The sequence below is a fragment of the Callionymus lyra genome, chromosome 7, assembly GCF_982586985.1.
Source record: "Callionymus lyra chromosome 7, fCalLyr1.hap1.1, whole genome shotgun sequence".
NCBI classification, from domain to species: domain Eukaryota; kingdom Metazoa; phylum Chordata; class Actinopteri; order Syngnathiformes; family Callionymidae; genus Callionymus; species Callionymus lyra.
The window spans coordinates 3,718,142-3,740,647 of NC_141824.1; the positions used below are offsets into that span (position 1 = coordinate 3,718,142).

The 22,506-nt window shown below is 39.2% G+C and overlaps 1 protein-coding gene across 1 annotated transcript in view; it reads right to left on the reverse strand.

Annotated features, from left to right (window-relative positions):
- Nucleotides 1–22,049, reverse strand: part of ets1 (ETS proto-oncogene 1, transcription factor) — a 39,757-nt gene extending 17,708 nt beyond the window's left edge. The window contains exons 1-2 of the mRNA XM_087795729.1: nt 21,861–22,049; nt 3,836–3,955 (exon numbers count right to left, since the gene is read on the reverse strand). Of these exons, the coding sequence (XP_087651855.1) occupies nt 3,836–3,955; nt 21,861–22,020 (280 nt within the window). The 5' untranslated portion in view covers nt 22,021–22,049. The remainder of the gene's footprint in view (nt 1–3,835; nt 3,956–21,860) is intronic.
- Between the last annotated feature and the right edge of the window lie 457 nt (nt 22,050–22,506).

Genomic DNA, 22,506 nt, shown 5'->3' on the forward strand with positions numbered 1-22,506 from the left:
ATTCATGGAGTTTGGAAAAACTTAAATAAAAAACAGGAAATGAAAAACACTAGTCAATTACTGCAATATTATTTTCTTATTTATAAATAAATGTTTTTAAATATTAGAGGGGATCCCAGTTAGGTAAAATTTAATTAGAGGAATGTTAAAGTTCTACATTAAAATGTTAATCTATTTTAATCGCACCTAAATGTTCCTGAGAAAGGTTGTGTAGAGAAAGAAATGGTCCATAGAATCTTACCCTTTTTTTTTTTTTTAATGACGTCATGAGATTTAAATGTATTATTAAAATCTGTAGTTGGATCAATCTTTTTAAGGTTAATTAATCAAATTAATCTCTTTTAATCGCATTTAAATATTTCTGAGAAACATTGTATAAAGAATAAGTCTATTGAATTATACCCCTTCTTAAAATGTTAGAGCTTTAAAGAGATTTAATTTCATAATTAAATATTTGTAGTTGAATATGTCTTTTTTTTTATAAATTTATTTAATTGAATTAATCTATTTTAATCGCACCTAAATGCTCCTTAGAAAGGTTGTGTAGAGAAAGAAATGGTTAATTTTATCTTACACTTTTTTTTCTTTTTTTTTAATGACGTCATGAGATTTAAGTTTATTATTAAAATCTGTGGTTGGATCAATCTTTTTAAGGTTAATTAATCAAATTAATCTCTTTTAATCGCATTTAAATATTTCTGAGAAACATTGTATAAAGAATAAGTCTATTGAATTATACCCCTTCTTAAAATGTTAGAGCTTTAAAGAGATTTAATTTCATAATTAAATATTTGTAGTTGAATATGTCTTTTTTTTTATAAATTTATTTAATTGAATTAATCTATTTTAATCGCACCTAAATGCTCCTGAGAAAGGTTGTGTTGAGAAAGAAATGGTTCATTTTATCTTACACTTTTTTTTCTTTTTTTTTAATGACGTCATGAGATTTAAGTTTATTATTAAAATCTGTGGTTGGATCAATCTTTTTAAGGTTAATTAATCAAATTAATCTCTTTTAATCGCATTTAAATATTTCTGAGAAACATTGTATAAAGAATAGGTCTATTGAATTATACCCCTTCTTAAAATTTTAGAGCTTTAAAGAGATTTAATTTCATTATTAATCATTTTTAGTTGAATACGTATTTTTTTATAAATGTATTTAATTGAATTAATCTATTTTAATCGCACCTAAATGTTCCTGAGAAAGGTTGTGTTGAGAAAGAAATGGTCCACTGAATCTTAGCCTTTTTTAAATGTTTAGTGCCTTCAGGACATTCATCTATTTATCAAATTTATTATTAAAATCTGTAGTTGATAAATCCTTTCAAGGTTAATTAATCAAATTAATCTCTTTTAATCGCATCTAAATATGTCATTCAGGGGGACTGGAAAAACTTAAATAAAAAAATAAAAAACAGGAAAAGAAAAACACTAGTCAATCACTCCAATACTATTTTCTAATTTAGAAATAAATGTTTCCAAATATTTTGAAATTTAAAAGAAATGTATGAGAGAGATCTTGGTTTGGTAAAACTAAATTAGAGCAACGGTCAAATTCTACACTAAAATGTAAGGAAATGTTATGATTTCAAATCTTAAAGCTGCCATTTTACTCTTCGGCTGACAACTTGAAACTAAATGTGTGAACAATCAATAAATATGGTAAATGATGTAATGAATATTAATGATTAAAATGTGAATTTTAAACGTTAAACTGTAAATTTGATAGTGAAGGATTGAAGTAACGTTTGCTCTGATGTTCTTATCTCTAAAGATGGAAGTTTACTTCCTGCTTCTGAAGAATTTTGGGTAATTTACCGTAAAGTTAAACGATAACTGTCTAATTAAAGTGTGACTCATGACAGGAAAAACCCGAACGAGGGAGAGTTTGCCAGCAGTGCCATGTTGTTGTTACGATGACTCGACCGCTCGCTTGAGTGAGTTGTGTTGCTGTAAAGAAAGATAAGCCCCGCCTTATGCTGCTTCTGATTGGTTGATGTTGTGTAGTTCCTTCCGTGATTGGCTAGATTTATGCCAAACTGTAGAGTAAAAATTGGCTCTGAAACCAAATGTTTTATATACGGAAATTAAAACAAAACTTTAAAAAATCCAGTTTAAATTCGACAAATAGGGAATTCTAGTCTTAATCTTAATCTTAATGTTGATTCAAAACATATATAAATGCTGTATCTTTAGATTCATGAATGTGAAACTTTTTAAAGATCCATTTATATTGAGCTAACAGGAAGTAGGTTTGGATTTTTTCTATTCATTATTTGAGGCTCAATTTATCTTATTTATCTCAGTTTTTAGTCCTTCACCAAAGAAACTCCAGTTTTACTTGTATTATTGACATACTTGATCTCTGTCCCTTATCTTATCTTAAACAGTGACATCTGTGCAAATCATCACATCATCCACATACAAAAATACATGGTATTTGACATTTTTTTAAATTAAAACTGTCTTTTCAACTTCAGCTTAAGATTCTTAACCTCAACCCAAATTGAAAAAATAAATATATATGTCACATTACAGATAGGAATCCAGTAGGATCTGGAATAAAACTAGTACAGATTGGAATCCAGTAGAATCTGGAATACAACAAATTGTCCAAAACATTTTGATGTAATCCAAATTTCTCCTATTAGAATTGGAGATTGTACTGGTAGAATTCCCATTTGTCCTAGGACAGATCGGAATCCTACTACTGTATTGGGATCTGAAATCAGATTTACAATCTGTACTAGTAGACATTGGAATTTACTAGTAGAATCTGGAATCCTCCTAGTACAGATTGGAATTCCAATTTTCAGATCCCAGTTCAGTAGTAGAATTCCAATCTGTACTAGTACAGATTCCAGATCCTACTGGATTTCAATCTGTACTAGTAGGATTCCAGATCCTACTGAATTCCAATCTGTTCTAGTACTATTCCAGATCCTACTGGATTCCAATCTGTACTAGTAGGATTCCAGATCCTACTGGATTCCAATCTGTACTAGTAGGATTCCAGATCCTACTGAATTCCAATCTGTACCAGTAGGATTCCAGATCCTACTGAATTCCAATCGGTACCAGTAGGATTCCAGATCCTACTGGATTCCAATCTGTACTAGTAGGATTCCAGATCCTACTGAATTCCAATCGGTACCAGTAGGATTCCAGATCCTACTGGATTCCAATCTGTACTAGTAGGATTCCAGATCCTACTGAATTCCAATCTGTACCAGTAGGATTCCAGATCCTACTGAATTCCAATCGGTACCAGTAGGATTCCAGATCCTACTGGATTCCAATCTGTACTAGTAGGATTCCAGATCCTACTGGATTCCAATCTGTACTAGTAGGATTCCAGATCCTACTGGATTCCAATCTGTACTAGTAGGATTCCAGATCCTACTGGATTCCAATCTGTACTAGTAGGATTCCAGATCCTACTGAATTCCAATCGGTACCAGTAGGATTCCAGATCCTACTGGATTCCAATCTGTACTAGTACAGATTCCAGATTCTACTGGATTCCAATCTATACTAGTACAGATTCCAGATCCTACTGGATTCCAATCTGTACTGTGACATATATATTGATTAAGTGACGACAAAAGTTGGATCAACATCGACCGAGGATTTACTTCGTTTGTTTTCCTGCAGTGGGTTTAGAATTAAATTAGTGAAGTTATTAAACTTGCGATGTTCCTCTCGTTAGCAGCGAATCACCTCCTACACTGGAGCTAAAGTAGGCCACGCCGGAGCGTCGACACCGAGCGCGAGGTGGTGAACATGACTCGTAATACTGCAAACTGGGAATATCAGGAGATGACGTTCCTACCTTTGGGAATACCGAGCCGCTGCTGTTCCTTGGTGAAGCCGCTAAATGTTGCTTTCAGAGCCTGAGACATCATCTCTTTACTCCCGGGAGTCAGCAGTGGAACGTCGCCACATTCAGGGTCTGCAGGAGGAGAAAACATGTTTAATAAATAATATGAACAAACTTGTGATCGACAACGAGACCATCCTGTCAAGTCTAGACACAAACTGTGAGCGACAGATCTATTCCAGTAAGAGCCTTTTTTTGTCTCCTTCTGGGATCAATTAAAAATATATTTATTCATAGATTATCTTCAACATCATTATTATTGATGGTGGTGTTATAAGGAATTTGAAAAAATAAACAAAATGTATTTAGGTATTTTCACCTTGAAACTAGAATTGTGTATTGGCAGGACTACAATACAATACGTATTACAATACAGGGTCAACAATATGATATATCGTGATACTGTAGTGACAAAGATATATGTGTAGTATTGTCCAGTACTTGACTCTGGTGTTGGGATAGTGTAGTAACAAGTATATATGTGTAGTATTGTCGAGTACTTGACTCTGGTGTTGTGATAGTGTAGTAACAAGTATATATGTGTAGTATTGTCCAGTACTTGACTCTGGTGTTATGATAGTGTAGTAACAAGTATATATGTGTAGTATTGTCCAGGACTTGACTCTGGTGTTGTGATAGTGTAGTAACAAGTATATATGTGTAGTATTGTCCAGTACTTGACTCTGGTGTTGTGATAGTGTAGTAACAAGTATATATGTGTAGTATTGTCCAGTACTTGACTCTGGTGTTGTGATAGTGTAGTAACAAGTATATATGTGAAGTATTGTCCAGTACTTGACTCTGGTGTTGTGATAGTGTAGTAACAAGTATATATGTGTAGTATTGTCCAGTACTTGACTCTGGTGTTGTGATAGTGTAGTAACAAGTATATGTGTGTAGTATTGTCCAGTACTTGACTCTGGTGTTGTGATAGTGTAGTAACAAGTATATATGTGTAGTATTGTCCAGTACTTGACTCTGGTGTTGTGATAGTGTAGTAACAAGTATATATGTGTAGTATTGTCCAGTACTTGACTCTGGTGTTGTGATAGTGTAGTAACAAGTATATATGTGTACTATTGTCCAGTACTTGACTCTGGTGTTGTGATAGTGTAGTAACAAGTATATGTGTGTAGTATTGTCCAGTACTTGACTCTGGTGTTGTAGTATTTACAGACCACATGACTCTTGAAGTCGTAACTACTTTCATTTGTTTTCAAACCAAAATATGTCCAAATATCTGCTTTAAAAGCTGTTGGACCCACTGTATCCTCTCGTCCTCAGTCATCTCGCAGGATTTCAATGTTCTTTTAGCCGCGGGGGGAAAGTAACACTTCTGCCATCTAGAGGCCTAAAGTTTATTAGCAACAAAAACATGAACAAACGTTGTGAATATTTTCATCTCAATTGTAAATTAAAAAATAGTTATTATTAACAAGCTTTACTAAACTGTAAAAGGTAAAATGACTTTGGTTAAAAAAAATAAAATGTGATTTGAAAGCAAACCCCCACCCAAAAAAAAAATCAATACAGCTTCATGAAAAGAGATGTTGAAACTCTCCGACTTTAAACTTTAGTTTTATTGCTTTCGCTATTGCTTGATGACACAGGAACTGGTCATGATACCGCACCTTGATAATGAATACACATATAAGTCTCTTGTGAAACCCAGACTCAACTACAAGTTAATGATTCTTCAGCAGATCTGATTCAACAGCTGCGATAAAAGCCTTTTACGACGCCGGAGATACAAGAGGATGACGATGTCATCTTAACGTACTTTCTTTGAGTAGAAGTTCCTCGTTTCAAGCTGCAGACTTTTTTTCAAAAATGTTATTTTTGCTCGGAAAATAAAGCGTCTGGTGACCATCAGTGGCGGCGTGACCCGTCACAGACCTCCTAGCAGGTCGGCCCGGCACACTAGGACTACTGTTGCCCCTCGAGCAAGGGGGTCAGTCTCGAGCAAAGGTCAACGGTCAAGAGATGAGGTGATGATGTCACTAGGGTCTGCCAGTGGGTGTCTAAAAGGGTTCTGAGGGGGGGCTGGGCTGTCCTGAGGGTCTGGGGCTCACACTAGGACTACTGTTCCTCCCTCAGCGGGGATCCAGGCGGTAACAGAAGTCCCTTTGATGGTGGAGAACCATCCTGATGACCACGATCATCTAATTAGATTGACCACTGCACAGAAGTCTGGCTCGAAGGGGAGAAAGTAAGAACGGCCGCGGGACACGTTCGCAGGAATAGAAACCGGGTCGAGACGCGACAAATCAAATGTCAGGAAAGACAAAGTGCTAGAAAATATGTCACATAAGATTCTTGTTCGCTACGATTGACGCGTTAATTGTCCGAAATGCAACTTTTTCAAGATTTTTATTTTACAGAAGAGCTTTATTTTACGTTCCAACTTATTTTAAAGTAAGGTAGCAGTTGATAGCCACACTCTTTAGGGCTGTAGTGATACTTTGATCTCATGATACGATACTTATTTTACGGATTACAAATTATTTTAGGAGACACAACATTTTTGTGACATCTTGTGATTGTTCAACATTCTTTTGGTTGAATGAATAGAACTGAAAACCAAAATAATTGCCAAACATCAGCTTTTAAAAGCAGCTGGATCCGACTGTATCCTCTCATCCTCAGTCATCTCTGAGATCTTGCGTGATTTTATTGTTTCTTTAACAGTCGATCGACTGAAGTTAAATAGCAACAGAAAATCAAGAAACGCTGTGAATATTTGCATGTAAATTGTAAATGTATTTAAAAAAGTATACAATAAAAGAACTATGAAATACAATTAGAAATGTATATGTTTTTTTTGTTTTTTTATTAAAAATATTGTCAAACATCAGCTTTTAAAAACAACTGGATTCGACTGTATCCTCTCATCCTCAGTCATCTCTGAGATCTTGCGTGATTTCATTGTTTCTTTAACAGTCGATCGACTGAAGTTAAATAGCAACAGAAAATGAAGAAATGCTGTGAATATTTGCATGTAAATTGTAAATGTATTTACATTTTTGCACACAATTTTAAATACATACCATAAAAGAAATATGAAATACAATTATGAATGAATTTGTTTTTTCTTTTTAATAAAAAAAAAATCACTACAGTGCTGTTGAATACCAAAATGGTAAAATGAAGAGTAAAAAATGAAAATATTAATGTATGTATATCAGTCTATCAATTTTTGCTCACACATATAAAAGTTGAAAAATGATATCCAAGCATAGATAAATGTTTACAACTTAATAAATGGTAAAAATAAAAATGAAAAACACAACTATATAGGGGACCAGATCAAAAATATAATTATGAATAAAGTCAGTTTGAAACAAAAATCGTTCTCCAAACAAACGATGTCTCCAAGAATCAAACGGTGAGATGGTTAAAGACCTCCAGCCAGAACCATCCAACCATCTGAAGACAGATTTAAAACTCAAGAACAGGTGGTTTCTAATACAGAGTTTTGCTGAACTATTTGACTTCTTGTTTCATCTGCGCGGCAGCGGCAATAAAGGCTCGGTGTCGGTTTCCACCGCACACCTTCGTCTAGACCTCGGACCTTCAGCAGCTGCGACGTCTTCGCCGTTTCGACCGGCGTCCGTCTGTTAAAACGTTTCTCTCCCCCTCGTTCTTCCCTTTCGCTCTCGACTCTCTACGCCGGTAACAGACGCCGGCTGTGAAATCAACTAGAAAAACACAGAGTCACTGATGTTTCAAAACCGTCCGTCTCGAGTCGAGTCGTTTCATCTCTTTAAGAAGTATTAGCCGAACACGATGTAGAAGCGCCGCCGCGAGCCGAGACGGGACCGAGGCTCAGACGCTCCTGGCTTTGATGTGAAGGCGAACGGCAACAATGTTTCCGTCTATTTAAGCTGGATTGAGTGGAGTTGTTCTGCACTTTCGAACCGCTCCGGCCCCTCCCTCGGCTCGGCTTTTATCAAGCCGGCCCGGGTCTGGTCTTGCCCGCTCGCTCTCGTAGCCACTTTAGCACTAAATCCGCCTTCAAAGACTTTGAAACACCCATTAAACACTCTGGAGAGGAGATGCATGTGAGCCGACGCTGAGGAGAACGTTTGGAAAATCTACAGTTTGTCGTCACTTAAATCCACGTTAGATTCGATTTTCAAAGTTTCTTTGCAAATATTTTAACAAAAATAAAGAAAGAACAACTATGTATTTAATTTAGAAACAAATATTTGAATTAATTATACTTGATAACAAAAAAAAAACAACTGAAATTACTGCCTAAGTTTGCTATTTAAAGTTGTTGTTTCTCTCCTCTGGTCCGGAAGTTCAGGAACCATCAGTAGATTCTGATCCACAGACCTCAGAGCCCGAGCTGGGGTGTAAGTCTGGATCAGATCACTGATGGAAGGTCTGACCATGAATAGATCTGAAAGTAAGAACCAGAATTTTAAAATGATCCTGAAAGAAACTGGCAGCCAGTGAAGAGTTTGAAGGAGAAATGTGAGTTCTTCTACTAGAGCAGCTCAGAATTCCTGCTGCAGAGTTTTGTATGAACTGCAGGCGAAACAGATTCTAATGAGTTGTTTGTTGTTTTTACTAGTTTTTAAAAGCAAACCAGTTGACATTTACTTAGTTCAATATTATATTATCTTTAGTGTATTTGTAACTGAGCTTTGACCATCTAAGGTCTGATTACTCGGTTCATCGTTAAAATTTAGTAGAATATCGATTGATTATCAAAACATTTCTACCTACTTTAATGCATAAGTAACAATGAACGTCGGTCAAGCTATAAATATATGTGAAGAAAGTTCCACGTGTCATAGATTTTGTTACCATTTCATGCACATAAATGTCTTTATTTCCATATTGAATGATGTGTTTTTTTCCATCCTGATGGCGTTGAAACCACTTGAACACGACGACGAACGAGGTGGTGTCGGTGCCGACGTGAAAAGCACAGAGAGCGAAATGTGTAAATGATAGCCAAACGGCCTTCGCTGAGAAGAATCTATAGGGAAGATATCTGTGGCGGCGCTAATGTACGGCGTTTGTATCCATTAGCGAGGAAGAGAGCGCTAGCATCAAGACAATATCGAGTGAATGCTGAAGTTCTGATTGAATTTCGCTGCCTATTAGACGCACACGGTTCACTATGTGCTGAGAGTTAGAGCATCTGACTCTCATGCATCATGTCATCACTTTTCCACATTAGACAGTTTCCACAAGATGAGTCCCGGCCACTTAGCTCTGGAAAATGGTATGAGGTGCAAGAGAAGAGCTCGGACAAGACAAGTGATAATAACAATAAAAATAATTATAACATGTTTATCTACGACTAGAGGCTCGAGATTGAATGAAGGTTTTCCAAAGGTCAATGTAAGAAAATGAGTTTGATTTTCTTAAACAATAAGCAGTGAAATAAAACAAAAATGACAGTCATTGTTTGCAAGACGATCAATTCTTATTGTATTAATTTTTGCCAAAAGGAAAACAGCTAAAAAATCTAAGTTTAATTAGAGAGAAAAACTTTTCCGTTTTGACAACAACGAGGAATTTATATTCAATTATTAAATCTTACTAAACATAGACAAAAATATATTTCAAGTAGTAACATCGTGTATAAAGTGTGTACAATTGAAAGTGTGATTCATTTGTATTTAATACGTAAACAGTAGTTCTGGGAACATTTTGCTTTCGTTAAGTTTATGGAAAGACTTTCTGTCTTATCAAATGTCAACAGTTCACAAGACGGGACTTTTCTAGGAATACTTGGAAAAAAAATGATACAAACAACTTGTTTCGAAGCATCTTTCAACCATGTTGTCTTGTTGGGGACACATAATGGCTTTCAAAGCTACTCACCCCAAACAAATTCTCTCCGTCAACACTTTTGAAATATTAGTTTGCAAAAAGCTGTGACGGAAACCAAGGTTGTGTTTTCTTTGTTCATTCTCTTATTTCAGAGTCTATTTTCAACCAGAAGAGGAGCCTTTGGCAATTTTCCCTAACCACGCCCACTCTGCTGTGATTGGTCAAGCATGGAGGTTTGTCACCGCGTGTTATCAATCCCGGAAGTCTCCACCTCCAAGGGACTCGTTATATAAACAAAGTGGGGTGTGATTACAGCTGGCTGGATGAGGAGTGAAGCCATTATTATGTCATAAAATGGACTCTCGTAACCTCTTGTTCGTCCAGATTTCAGAGCAACTTTATAAAGTAATGAGTGTAAAACATGGTCATGATGAGTAGTTACTGCGTCTTGAAGAGAAGAACATTCACTAATTGACACCAGAGTCGATCACTAGTTGATCTTTGACAAATCTGAGCCGTTCTTAAAACACCAGATCATTCAAATCCTGAAAATGTCCTGAAACATTATAAAAGAAAGTCTTTGTAAGATCAAGACAATTGTAGACAAAGATGGAGTTTCCCGTTTTTTTCCAAGATCTGCCGATGGAGAGGCGTAAGAATTTCTCCAGAGGGTTCGAATTGCCGCGTCTGTACGACCACACCTCTGATCTAAGACAGATCATCTGAGGCGGCCACGATGTGTTTATTAATACCCAGACAATAGAGATGGACTTGTGAGGGTCTGTTCCCACATACTAGCTACATTCCTGCGAGGACTACTTAATCCATGTGGGTTGAAGGCAAACATATGGGAGTCGAAGGGCAGGGCGAGGAGGGGCCGGAGAAGACACCGAGGAGCATCACGGGTGTCGGAGCGGAGCCGATGACTCACCGGCCTGTAACACGAGACCATCACAGAACCAGAGATCCAGGGGGTGGCACACACACTCACACACACACACACACACACACACACACAACCAGACGGATGAATGGAAGGTCTCATAAAGCGCCCTTTTCCGCCGGAGTGACATCACAGTGGGAACCGAGCCATCATCCTCCAGCCTCTGGCAGAGACTCGCTTCATTCATAAACTACTGCCTGCACTTGTAAATGATGCAATGGTACGAGGAAGGCAGGCAAGCCGTCCCTATAAAGGAAGGACAAAGCCTTTACTATAGTCCTCATTGAGCTATAAATAGCTGGAGTTAATGTGCCGGGAGTGAGGAGTTGATTTGAATAAATAAAATAAAACGGCACGTAGCAGAAGAAAAAAAAAAAGCTCTTTTCAAGTGGGGAACGGTGAGGCCGGGACTAAAAGAAACAAGTCTAAAGAGCTCTTTTCCTGCGGTTAAGCTGCCAATTCCTGCGGGGCAAGTCGTGGGTTCAGGGAAGGGTCAGACTCTTGGGTCGTGCCACTCAGATATTCCACCAACATCCTACCTGCCTGGATTTGCATCGGCAACAAGACACGAAGCACCGGTGAGTCGAACGCCTGGAGTCGCTCCAGAGACAGTTCGAGATCAGAAGGTGACGCCGGCATCTGAGGGAATCTTGAACGAAGATCCGATCTTAGGGCATCTGAGGGGCGCACCATCATAAAACACCCCCCCACACCCCCGACCACATAACATGAAGAGAGCCCATTGAGAACGGCGGGGAGATAAAGCGGTGGCTGAGAGCGGCGGTGGAAGGCGGAGGGCAGGGTGTCAGTCTGGATCTCAGAGGGTCGGTTGTTCCAGCAGCTGCTCCGCCGCTTGCATTGCCAACTTAATTCAGCGTAGATAGAAGGAACGCTTGGAGGCGAGACTGGAGGAGGCAGAGCAGACACAGGGCACGTCTGTTTCACTTGAAAAACTCCCAAACCGAGGTGCTGGAGCCCACAGAAACAATACCAGTCCAAACACGGGTCTTATTCTCAGGTCTGGACCCCTGACTCCTGGCTGGCCTCGTGGAGAAACATCTAATATTGGTGTTAAACCACACAACGAGAAGGCGGCGACGCCCGTCGACTCTCTTGAGCCGACGACTTTTACAATCGTGACGAAAACATCTCGCCTACGAGCGTCTGTATCAAGATCCAGACTGAAGACGAGTTACTGGCCCGACATTAGGACAAGATGAACGACACTGAAGAGAGGATCGAGGCCAAGAAAGACCCTTTTGAGAGATGCCAAGAGCTGAAGAACTAACGCTAACTCGCAATGCTTGTGCTTGTTTTTGGGGAACATCCAAACGTTCGTTCCCATCAAAGAATGCTGAATATTTTTACCTTCCGAGACTCTGCTTTATGTCTGCTGTGTATTTATTTTAAAAAGACATCAATACTGCAGGTATAATAACTGAACCAATACTTTATGTATGTTAAAGTCTGTCAAAAGTTAGCTTTCTAGTCAAACTGTTGCCACAAGGAACTGGATATTTATTGAATATACTGTACATTAACTGGTTTCTTTCTTGAATTTAAGATACTGTTACTGGTAAATTATTTGTTGTAGCTGCTGTAGAAGTATTTTGCTGACATTCCTGTCATCTTGTTTTCACAAAAACTGCTGTTATGTTATGGGCTCCTACTACAAGATGTTTTTGGAGCTTAAAGGCAAATATCTGGATCTTCAACTAACAAACTAAAGATAAATGTTTCGTGAGTTAGGAGTTTAAGATACTGAACTAATAATGTGCCTTCAAAGTATGCAAGATTTTTGGTGTGACAACTGTGCCCCATATTTAAAGCGCTAGTTCATCCAAAATTCAAAATCCACTCATTTTTACTCAGTTTCATGTCAAATGAGATTCGGGTTTATGAAGGCTAAGATGCTACAAACAGGAAGTACTTCAGGTAAATATCGTGATTCTAGTAGACTCTGATGTTAACTTGCAATATCTACCCAGAATACTTCCTGTCTGTGTAGCATGTAATTGTTTCAACTTCTGCTACAAACATCATAAAATCTAAACTTGTCTCTGAGACAATTCCTCATGTCGAGGTGAGACAGCAAGAGGGACATTACAGACGAGCACGAATCCATTCTAATGCGGCACTATTCGCCGCATTAGAATGGATTCGCTTTCGCCTATGACCCGGAACAGATAGACCTAGGGTCGACATGAGGGCGAGTAGATAATGATTGAAGTTTGAAGCAACACCTTAGTGTTTAAAGTGAAGCCAAATAGCTTGAAACTCTGTCCCAAACGTATATGTCACAGTACAGATTGGAATCCAGTAGGATCTTGAATTCTACTCGTACAGATTGGAATTCCAAGATTCCAATCTTAAGGTATTTTAATTGTGGATCATCCTATGACAAATTTTGATTCCAATCTATCATGGGACAATCCGCAACGGTCCAAATGAATAAGGCCTATGACCAGGACCAGACGGCTGTCGCCATGGTTACAATGTGTATTTACAGAGGGGGTTATCAGATAAAATATGAAGTCATTCACCCAGAATAGTAATGCGGAATGTAGGCTTACGTATGCCGATATTTTAGCTGTGAAATTTTGCTGTAATCCGAATTTATCCTATTATTAGAATTGGAGATTGTACTGGTAGAATTCCCATTTGTCCTAGGACAGTTTGGAATTCCAATATTCAGATCTCAATACAGTAGTAGGATTCAATCTCTCCTAGTACAGATTGGAATTCCAATCTTTACTTGGAATTCCAATCAGTACTAGTAGGATTCCAGATCCTACTGGATTCCAATGTGTACTGTGACATAGAATCTTGACCCAAACGTCTGTTGTCCTCATCAGTACCGAACGCATTCCCCCTCGAACCCTGACCCAGCTTGAGTATGAAGCACTTGAGAATGCAGGTGGTGCTCGCCCGTCCGCATCCATCCATGCCGCCCTCCCAGGCTCCGGCCCTGCTGTAAACAGACATGGATGCTCTGGAGGAAACTGTTTAGGCATTAAACCAAACACATGACACATCTGACAAACAGTTTACATTGTGTGTTGCATTTTTCCACAAAACATCGTGCCTGCCCCCATTTTCTAGACCAAACCGTTACATTCCACAACTTTTCTTTTTTACGGTATAAGCTTAAATAAAGTGGGGGATCATCACGGAAGGGCTAAAAATAAAAATATCCAGAGAGGTACGAGAGCTGTCGAAGATGAGAGAGGATAAGAAAGAGAAGATTTACGAACTAACGTTTGAGACGCACGTCTACGACACGAGCAAACATTCGGAATCGAAACATTAAAAAGATACATTTTGTAATAAATGTACATTGAAACAAAGTAATTGCAACGTTGCCATGTTCTCACTGGACCACAGTGTTTTTCAAGCGGCATGCCAAGCATTCCTCCGTTGTTTTATGACGTCTAATGTGTTTTTCGTGGAGCTCGTTTTCCCAACAGGCGACCGAAATAACTCTTGAATGGATATCTCCGAACCCAGAGTGTGTGTAAACTCCATTTACTCTTTTTTATTCTGGAGAAATTAGGCTTGTTTTTAGTGACGAACATGACAAGCTGTTGAATATTTGGACGTTGAGTAGTGGAAAATTACAGCTCATTGTTCTGTAACAAGTGATGGAAGTGCTTCTTGTTCACTGGCTCACACACACAGACACACACAGACACACACAAACATGGAGTGACTCAGTCCTTCAAAGAGAGAAGGCCCTTCAGGGGTTACCGTGCTGTCTCGCTTGATATCATGACTTGTCATGAAAAGAAGCAATCGGCCGTTTCTGGTAAAACTCCTCATGATTCATTGAACGACTTGGAAAAATGAGTTATTTTTCAAGATGCATGAGACGACTACCAAAGAAACACATTCATCTGATCCCATTACAACGTTCCATCCTTATCGTCGACCTCTTTAATAGAATATTATTCTGAACATATTTGTAAAATAATGTCTTTCAGTCGCACACACACGAACACTCATCATTACTTATGTTTGCAGACAAAACAATCGATTCTAACGACGCTGAGGAACGACACACACATCTGCAGAATAATAAACTAAAGTAATGATTGAAGAAAATCAAAATGAGGGAGTTCTTAAAATCAAGGATCACCAGAAGCCATTGGTTGCGTAATAATAATGTGCCTCAGAATTGGGTCCACACAAGTCCCCATCACCGGGACTCGAACTACCAACTTAATAATCATTTTTTGCAAACGGGTGTTAATCTGTGTTTACTGAGGATTTATTACCTGAGAAGTATGAATGAAACTTGTTAGAGAGATTTAACTGTAACTTTAACTGTTACTCAGGTTAAGAAATGTATATCAAAGTAGAATAAAGTATATTTGCTCATTGACACGTCAATATTACCAGACTTTCAAATTGGGTTCGAGTCCACTGGCCTCACATGTCGCTTTAATATAGTTTCAGAAAAGTATTTATTACCTGAGAAGTATTTATGAAACTTGTTAGAGAGATTTAACTGTAACTTTAACTGTAACTCAGGTTAAGAAATGTAGAATAAAGTAGAATAAAGTATATTTGCTCATTGACACGTCAATATTACCAGACTTTCAAATTGGGATCCACTGGCCTCACATGTCGCTTTAATACAGTTTCAGAAAAGTATTTATTACCAGTTCCTTTGACCAAAAATAAAACATTAAATAATAAACTAATATAATACATGTTGTTGTTTAAACATTGGGAAAGAAAGTAGATGCTTTAAATCATCTTAAGCTCGATTCAAACAGACGTAAAGCTGAGTGTTGGTGGACTCACTAACATGCGGTGATGGTTCAGAGTCTGACTGGCAACAGTCAACAGGCCTGCGGTCGGCGCCGGTTCGGCTCCTTATCGTGACTCGACGCTTCTGACGAACGCGTTAAAGTCCGTCTCATTATGAAACCGTGAGAGGGAAGAAAAGATTTGGACGGATTCACGAGGAACTCCATGTGTTCCGACATCAAATGAGCCACACCTCGCCTGACACTTCCCTCCCAGCCCCCCCCCCACCACCACCACCCACCCTCGGAACCATGTGTTTACTATTTGGAACCACGGCTGGTTCTGGCAGCGAGACTCGTAACTTTGGGCCTGAGAAGGAAAACTTCCAGGCGTGTCAGACGCCGAGGTGTGGCCCAGTGTGAGAGGCTATAGATTCAATTGTCCAGACGCCAGCATCGATCCCCCCACGTGACGATGGTTCCTCGAACGCCTCTGACTCAGAGACCACCAGCAGTACCGGTCGAGTGGAGACCCACCGGTGAAGAAACCCGGGTCACCGGCGCCGGCGTTTGCACAGCTGCCGGCTCTGGAAAGAAGGCGCTGACTCAGACATATCTAGGTGAGATTCCGAGTTCTTACATAACCATGACCGTCTGGTCTGGAGGCAGGTCTTTCTAACGTGGTCTGGAAGAAAAAAGGGGGTCCCGGGCGCTTGTGTACATGTCCACAGTGTCGGGGGGGGAGAAACCCTGGAGTCCATATAAGGAGCAAGCGCTGGTTGCAGCGAGCGTCAACGTTTGTGTTATCAGATAAAAGTGATGCCTCCATGCATGACACCCGTCGGGGCTGCTGAACATTCCTGTCGGTCGCTGAACCCTGAACCTCCAGGTCTGACGAGTCGCTGGAGCTCGACGCAGACGCCGCCTCTTAGTGTAAATCTAAACCCGAGCGAACAGAATCGTGAAGGTAACAGAAGCACTTTATCGTGAAGTCGATCGACCGGAAGGGTTTCGTGTCGTCGTCTGCAACACGTGTTGCGTGACGTGGAGAGTTTTAACACGAGGGTTACTACGATACATGTCATAGGTGTGGCCTGAGGAGGAACTGCAAGAAATATGTTCAAATAACTCACATTATCTGCCACTAATGCACTTTTGTGCAACAATAAATTATAATTGTTTGTACAAATTATAAAGGAAAGGGTATTTAATTATACAATTCATATGATTTAGATTTATTATATACATTCTGGTTGGGATCAAACGAAGTAGAAAACACAATTAAAACCTATTTTAAGTATAAAAATATTGTTTTATATTAAATGACACAAGTTTTTATGTCAATATAATGAGTCAAATAAAAACACGAGAAAGTAAAGTTGTCAAATTCATTCATTTTCTGCCACTAAATCCCATATGGGGGTCGCGGGGAGACTGGAGTTCTATCCCAGTTTCATTGGGCGAGAGGCAGGGGACACCCTGGACAGGACGCCAGTCTGTCGCAGGACACACAAAGACAGACAACCATTCACACACACACTCATACCTACGGACAATTTCCCCAAAGTTCTCAATCAACCTCTGTATGTTTTTAGACTGTGGGAGGAAACCGGAGTGCCCGGAGTAAACCCATACAAACACACAGAAAGAAGGCCTGGAATTGAACCAGCAACCTTCTTCCTGTGAGGTGACCTCGCCCAAGTTGTCAAATTGTTCATTCTTATTCCTAAACACTAAAAATATTTTGGGAAAAGTGCAACATTTTTGTGTTGAACTCAAAATACCAGCAGTTTATATCTTATTATACGGTGTCACTGTTGGTTCAAATGTGGCCCTTTAGCTCAATAACTGAGTCTGGATCAGTGGAGAGATGAAAACAAAATGCCAGATGGAGATATACAATGATTGACAGGCCTGTGTTTTCTTATTCACCATCAGTGAAGCCACTGAACATCTCAAGTGTCAACAGAAAGAATAGAAACTGGTCACAGTAACGTATGGATTGTTGGTTTAACCTTCGCTACAATAGAGAGCAGCTTCAAAAGCCATTGTTTTTCAACCCGTTTATAAACCGTGAGTCACTCATGTACGTTAAAAACCTCCAGACCAGGGGTTTCAAACTCAATCACACCAACATTGTTTCAGAAGTCGAGGTCGTCATCGTGACAAAGGACACGTTTGAAAGAAAGTCTGATATCGTCTCAAAACATCGTTTGTTTTTCCGTTCACCAAACAATCCCATCAAACTCCTTCAGTTCCACTGTTATCGTTGGTCTCGGTTCAATTGTTGACGTTTATAATCGTCTTGAGAAACGTTGCTCTTCATAGGTCACGATTTAAACATCTTTAAAATGTAAACCAACCACATCGTGGGCCAAGAAAAACCACCTGGTGGTACAAATGTTCAAGTTCAACAATGTATACATTTTAGAGATGTTACTTTATGTCATTTACAAACCTCAGTAAAGTATGGAGAACAAAGTGCTCAGGTCTAGGTTTAGAAAGAGATGTGTTGCACTGGGTTCCAACGATTCTCTTGAAAAAAAAGCTCTAAACTCTCAGCTGTTCTAAGGTTGGACTGGAAAGATAAAGCACAATAAAGCGAGATAAGGAGCTGCTGCAGTTTTCAAACACAATCTGGGTCAGCTATATAAAAACAAGTCATCGACTCGAAACGAAACACTCATCCAACAACGTGCATCTCTGTGGAAAAATAAGTGACACGAGTTGCGAGTTTGCGGCCTGACCTGGTCGCAAACCGCTGAACCTTTGCAGGAAAAAAAAAAAGATTTTGCAAGATAGTGCTCTATTTTAGCCGCCGAACTGCAGCTGTCAGCACTCTTGTGTTTGTGAGATGCGAGTGTGTTGTTAAGGTAGTGCGGTTCATGTGGTCGCAGCTTTGTTAGTGAACGCCATTGTTTTTTTCCACTATACTAGTTGCTACATTTGAAAAAAATGGGTATGAAAATGAACAAATGTGGTAGAGGGAGGGGTTGAAGGGATAGTTCACCCCACATCCCCCCCTTTTTCTTACTAATATTGGGATAATGTTCAGAGTAATTGGTTCTTTTTTAGAGTTTTAGACAAAAATGTTTGTATCAATTTAATGTAGCGACTGAAGCTCAGTTGTCTTCGTCCATAAAAAGACACTAAAAATCGTCCAAATATATAAGAATAAATGTAGCATAAGTTTAAAGAACACCAAGCGATACAGACAGGAAGTACGTCAGGTAAATATCGCAAGTCGACAGTACGTGCTCTCGAAGTGCTCGCGATATTTTACCCAGAGTGCTTCCTGTCTGTACTGCTTGCTATAGCTAAACTTATGCTACAAACCATCTTTCAATTTTCCAAAACAATTCTAATAAAACCAATACTATATTATACTTCAATCCAAGAGTTACAGACGAGCAGTACATGGAAGTATTTGGATGTTTTTAAGTGTCTTTTTGGACGAAGACAACTGAGCTCCAGTCGCTACATTAAAATGAACAAACACTTTTGTCTATACCTCTAAAAAGAACAGATTACTCTGAGATGCGAGTGTGTTGTTAAGGTAGTGCGGTTCATGTGGTCGCAGCTTTGTTAGTGAACGCCATTGTTTTTTTCCACTATACTAGTTGCTACATTTGAAAAAAAGGGTATGAAAATGAACAAATGTGGTAGAGGGAGGGGTTGAAGGGATAGTTCACCCCACATCCCCCCCTTTTTCTTACTAATATTGGGATAATGTTCAGAGTAATTGGTTATTTTTTAGAGTTTTAGACAAAAATGTTTGTATCAATTTAATGTAGCGACTGAAGCTCAGTTGTCTTCGTCCATAAAAAGACACTAAAAATCGTCCAAATATATAAGAATAAATGTAGCATAAGTTTAAAGAACACCAAGCGATACAGACAGGAAGTACGTCAGGTAAATATCGCAAGTCGACAGTACGTGCTCTCGAAGTGCTCGCGATATTTTACCCAGAGTGCTTCCTGTCTGTACTGCTCGCTATAGTTAAACTTATGCTACAAACCATCTTTAAATTTTCCAAAACAATTCTAATAAAACCAATACTATATTATACTTCAATCCAAGAGTTACAGACGAGCAGTACATGGAAGTATTTGGATGTTTTTAAGTGTCTTTTTGGACGAAGACAACTGAGCTCCAGTCGCTACATTAAAATGAACAAACACTTTTGTCTATACCTCTAAAAAGAACAGATTACTCTGAGATGCGAGTGTGTTGTTAAGGTAGTGCGGTTCATGTGGTCGCAGCTTTGTTAGTGAACGCCATTGTTTTTTTTCCACTATACTAGTTGCTACATTCGAAAAAAATGGATATGAAAATGAACAAATGTGGTAGAGGGGGGGGTTGAAGTGATAGTTCACCCCAGATTCCCCCCCCTTTTTTTACTCTCATGACTATGTTGAATTATCTTCAGCTCTTTTTAGAGATTTAGACAAAAATGTTTGTTCATTTTAATGTAGCGATGTGTCTTCAAATTCATCCATAAAAAGACACTATAAATCGTACAAATAGATAACAATAAATGTAGCGGAAGTTTAAAGAACAACAAGCGATACAGACAGGAAGTACTTCAGGTAAATATCGCAGGTTGAACGTACGCGCTCTGGAAGTGCTCGCCATATTTTACCCAGAGTGCTTCCTGTCTGCACGCTCGCTTTTGTTATGCTACAAACCATCTTGAAATTTTCCAAAACAATTCTAATAAAACCAATACTATATTATACTTCAATCCAAGAGTTACAGACGAGCAGTATATGGAAGTATTTGAATGTTTTTAAGTGTATGTTTTGGACGAAGATGAAGATGAAGACAACTGAGCTCCAGTCGCTACATTAAAATGAGCAAAAACTTGTTTCTATACCTCTAAAAAGAACAGATTACTCTGAGATGCGAGTGTGTTGAAAATGAACAAATGTGGTAGAAGGAGGGGTTGAAGTGATAGTTCACCCCAGATTCACTTATTTTCTACTCTCATGTCGAGTAATGTTGGATTATCTTCAGCTCTTTTTAGAGTTTTAGACACAAGTGTTTGTTCATTTTAATGTAGCGAAGTTGTCTTTGTCCATAAAAAGACACTAAAAATCGTCCAAATATATAAGAATAAATGTAGCAGAAGTTTAAAGAACACCAAGCGATACAAACAGGAAGTACTTCAGGTAAATATCACAAGTCGACCGTACACGCCCTGGAAGAGCTCGCGATATTTTACCCAGAGTGCTTTCTGTCTGTACTGCTTGCTACTGTATATCTTATGCTACAAACCATCTTGAAAAAGACAATTCTACTTATACTATATTATACTTCAATCCAAGAGTTACAGATGAGCAGTATATGAAGGTATTTTGATGTTTTTAAGTGTATTTTTGGACGAAGACAACTGAGCTCCAGTCGCTACATTAAAATGAACAAACACTTTTGTCTATACCTCTGAAAAGAACAGATTACTCTGAAGATAATCAGCATTAATCGACGTGAGTGAGTATAAAATGGGTGAAGTTTGACATTTGTCTGAACCCTCACCTCAAGGTATCTCGAGGTACATTGAGGTAGTAAAAACCCAAAGCCTTGCTCATGGGCCGTCAGCGGGTTCAACGCTGCACAAGCATCACCTCAAGCCTCTGGAAAGTTCATTGCAAGCAAAAAAAGGAGGGAGTGAGAGAGAGAAGGAGGGAGAGAGAGAGAGAGAGAGAGAGAGAGAGAGAGAGAGAGAGAAGGAGGGAGAGAGAGAGAGAGAGAGAGAAGGAGGGAGAGAGAGAGAGAGAGAGAGAGAGAGGTGTGTGCAGGACACCAGGGTGGGTCAGGAGGGCAGAAGATGACTCGGCATCCCTCGGCTGGTCAGATGATGATGAAGATGATGAAGATGAAGATGAAGATGAAGATGATGATGATGATGATGATGATGATGATGATGATGATGATGATGATGATGAAGAAGGTGATGAAGATCATGATGATAATGATGACGATGATGATGATGATGATGATGATGATGAAGAAGATGAAGATTAAGAAGATGATGATGATGATGATGATGATGATGATGATGATGATGATGATGATGATGATCATGATGATGATGATGATCATGATGATGATGATGATCATGATGATCATGAAGATGAAGATGAAGATGATGATGAAGATGATGATGAAGATGATGATGATGATGATGATGATGATGATGATGATGATGATGATGATGATGATAAAAGTATATTTAGATCTTCTGGTCTCGAGAAACAAACGCTGTCACTGCCAGAGAACAAGCGGGAGTTTTACAAGAACATGATTCACATGCACTCGCTGCCAAGTCCATGACTCCACAGCCGCGGGCGTGAGAAGCGCGTGTGCGTGTGTGTGTGCGTGTGTGTGTGTGTGTGTGTGTTGCCCAGTGTTGAGCAACAATCTCCGGGTGTTCAGGGACGTCACGTTCCAGACGGAGCATCCGTTCAAAAGCACAGAATAAAACACTGACCGTCCATCTTCTCCGCCTTGATGATGGTCAAGGTGGGCTTCAGGTCCACAGCTGCCGTCATGGTCCTCGAGGTCCAGGATCCAGAGTCTCCTTCAAGCGAACCGAGCCTGACACACGAACCTTCCTCGTATCGAAACTTCTTCTTCTCTCTCCGGTACATGAACACACACACACTCCCTCTTCTTCCCCTCGTTCTTGACTCTCTCTCACACACACACACACTCACACACACACACACTCTTCCGCTCTGTGTGGGAGGATATTGTGGGCGTGGCTTCAGCGGAGGAGCCGCGTCATCAGGCAGGGGCGGGGCTTAACCTGAGCCCGGTTTGATTCACAATTCGATTAGAATCAGAATCACATTCTGGACTTGAATTTAAATGATTTAAAACACACGAGTTTTTATTCTTTGGGGACGTTTGGAAAAAATTATTCACTGTGAACGAGTCGAAACCATTCATTCAATGGATTCAATGACACGTTAAATCGATAATTCAAGTAAATAAGTAAGTAATTTGTATTTATATAGAGCTTTTCCAGACCAGGGTCACAAAGGACTTAAAAAATCAAAACATTACTCAATAAAATATATACTTTAAAGGTCAAGATAATACTGAGAACAACACAGGAGTTCCAGAAAATCAAG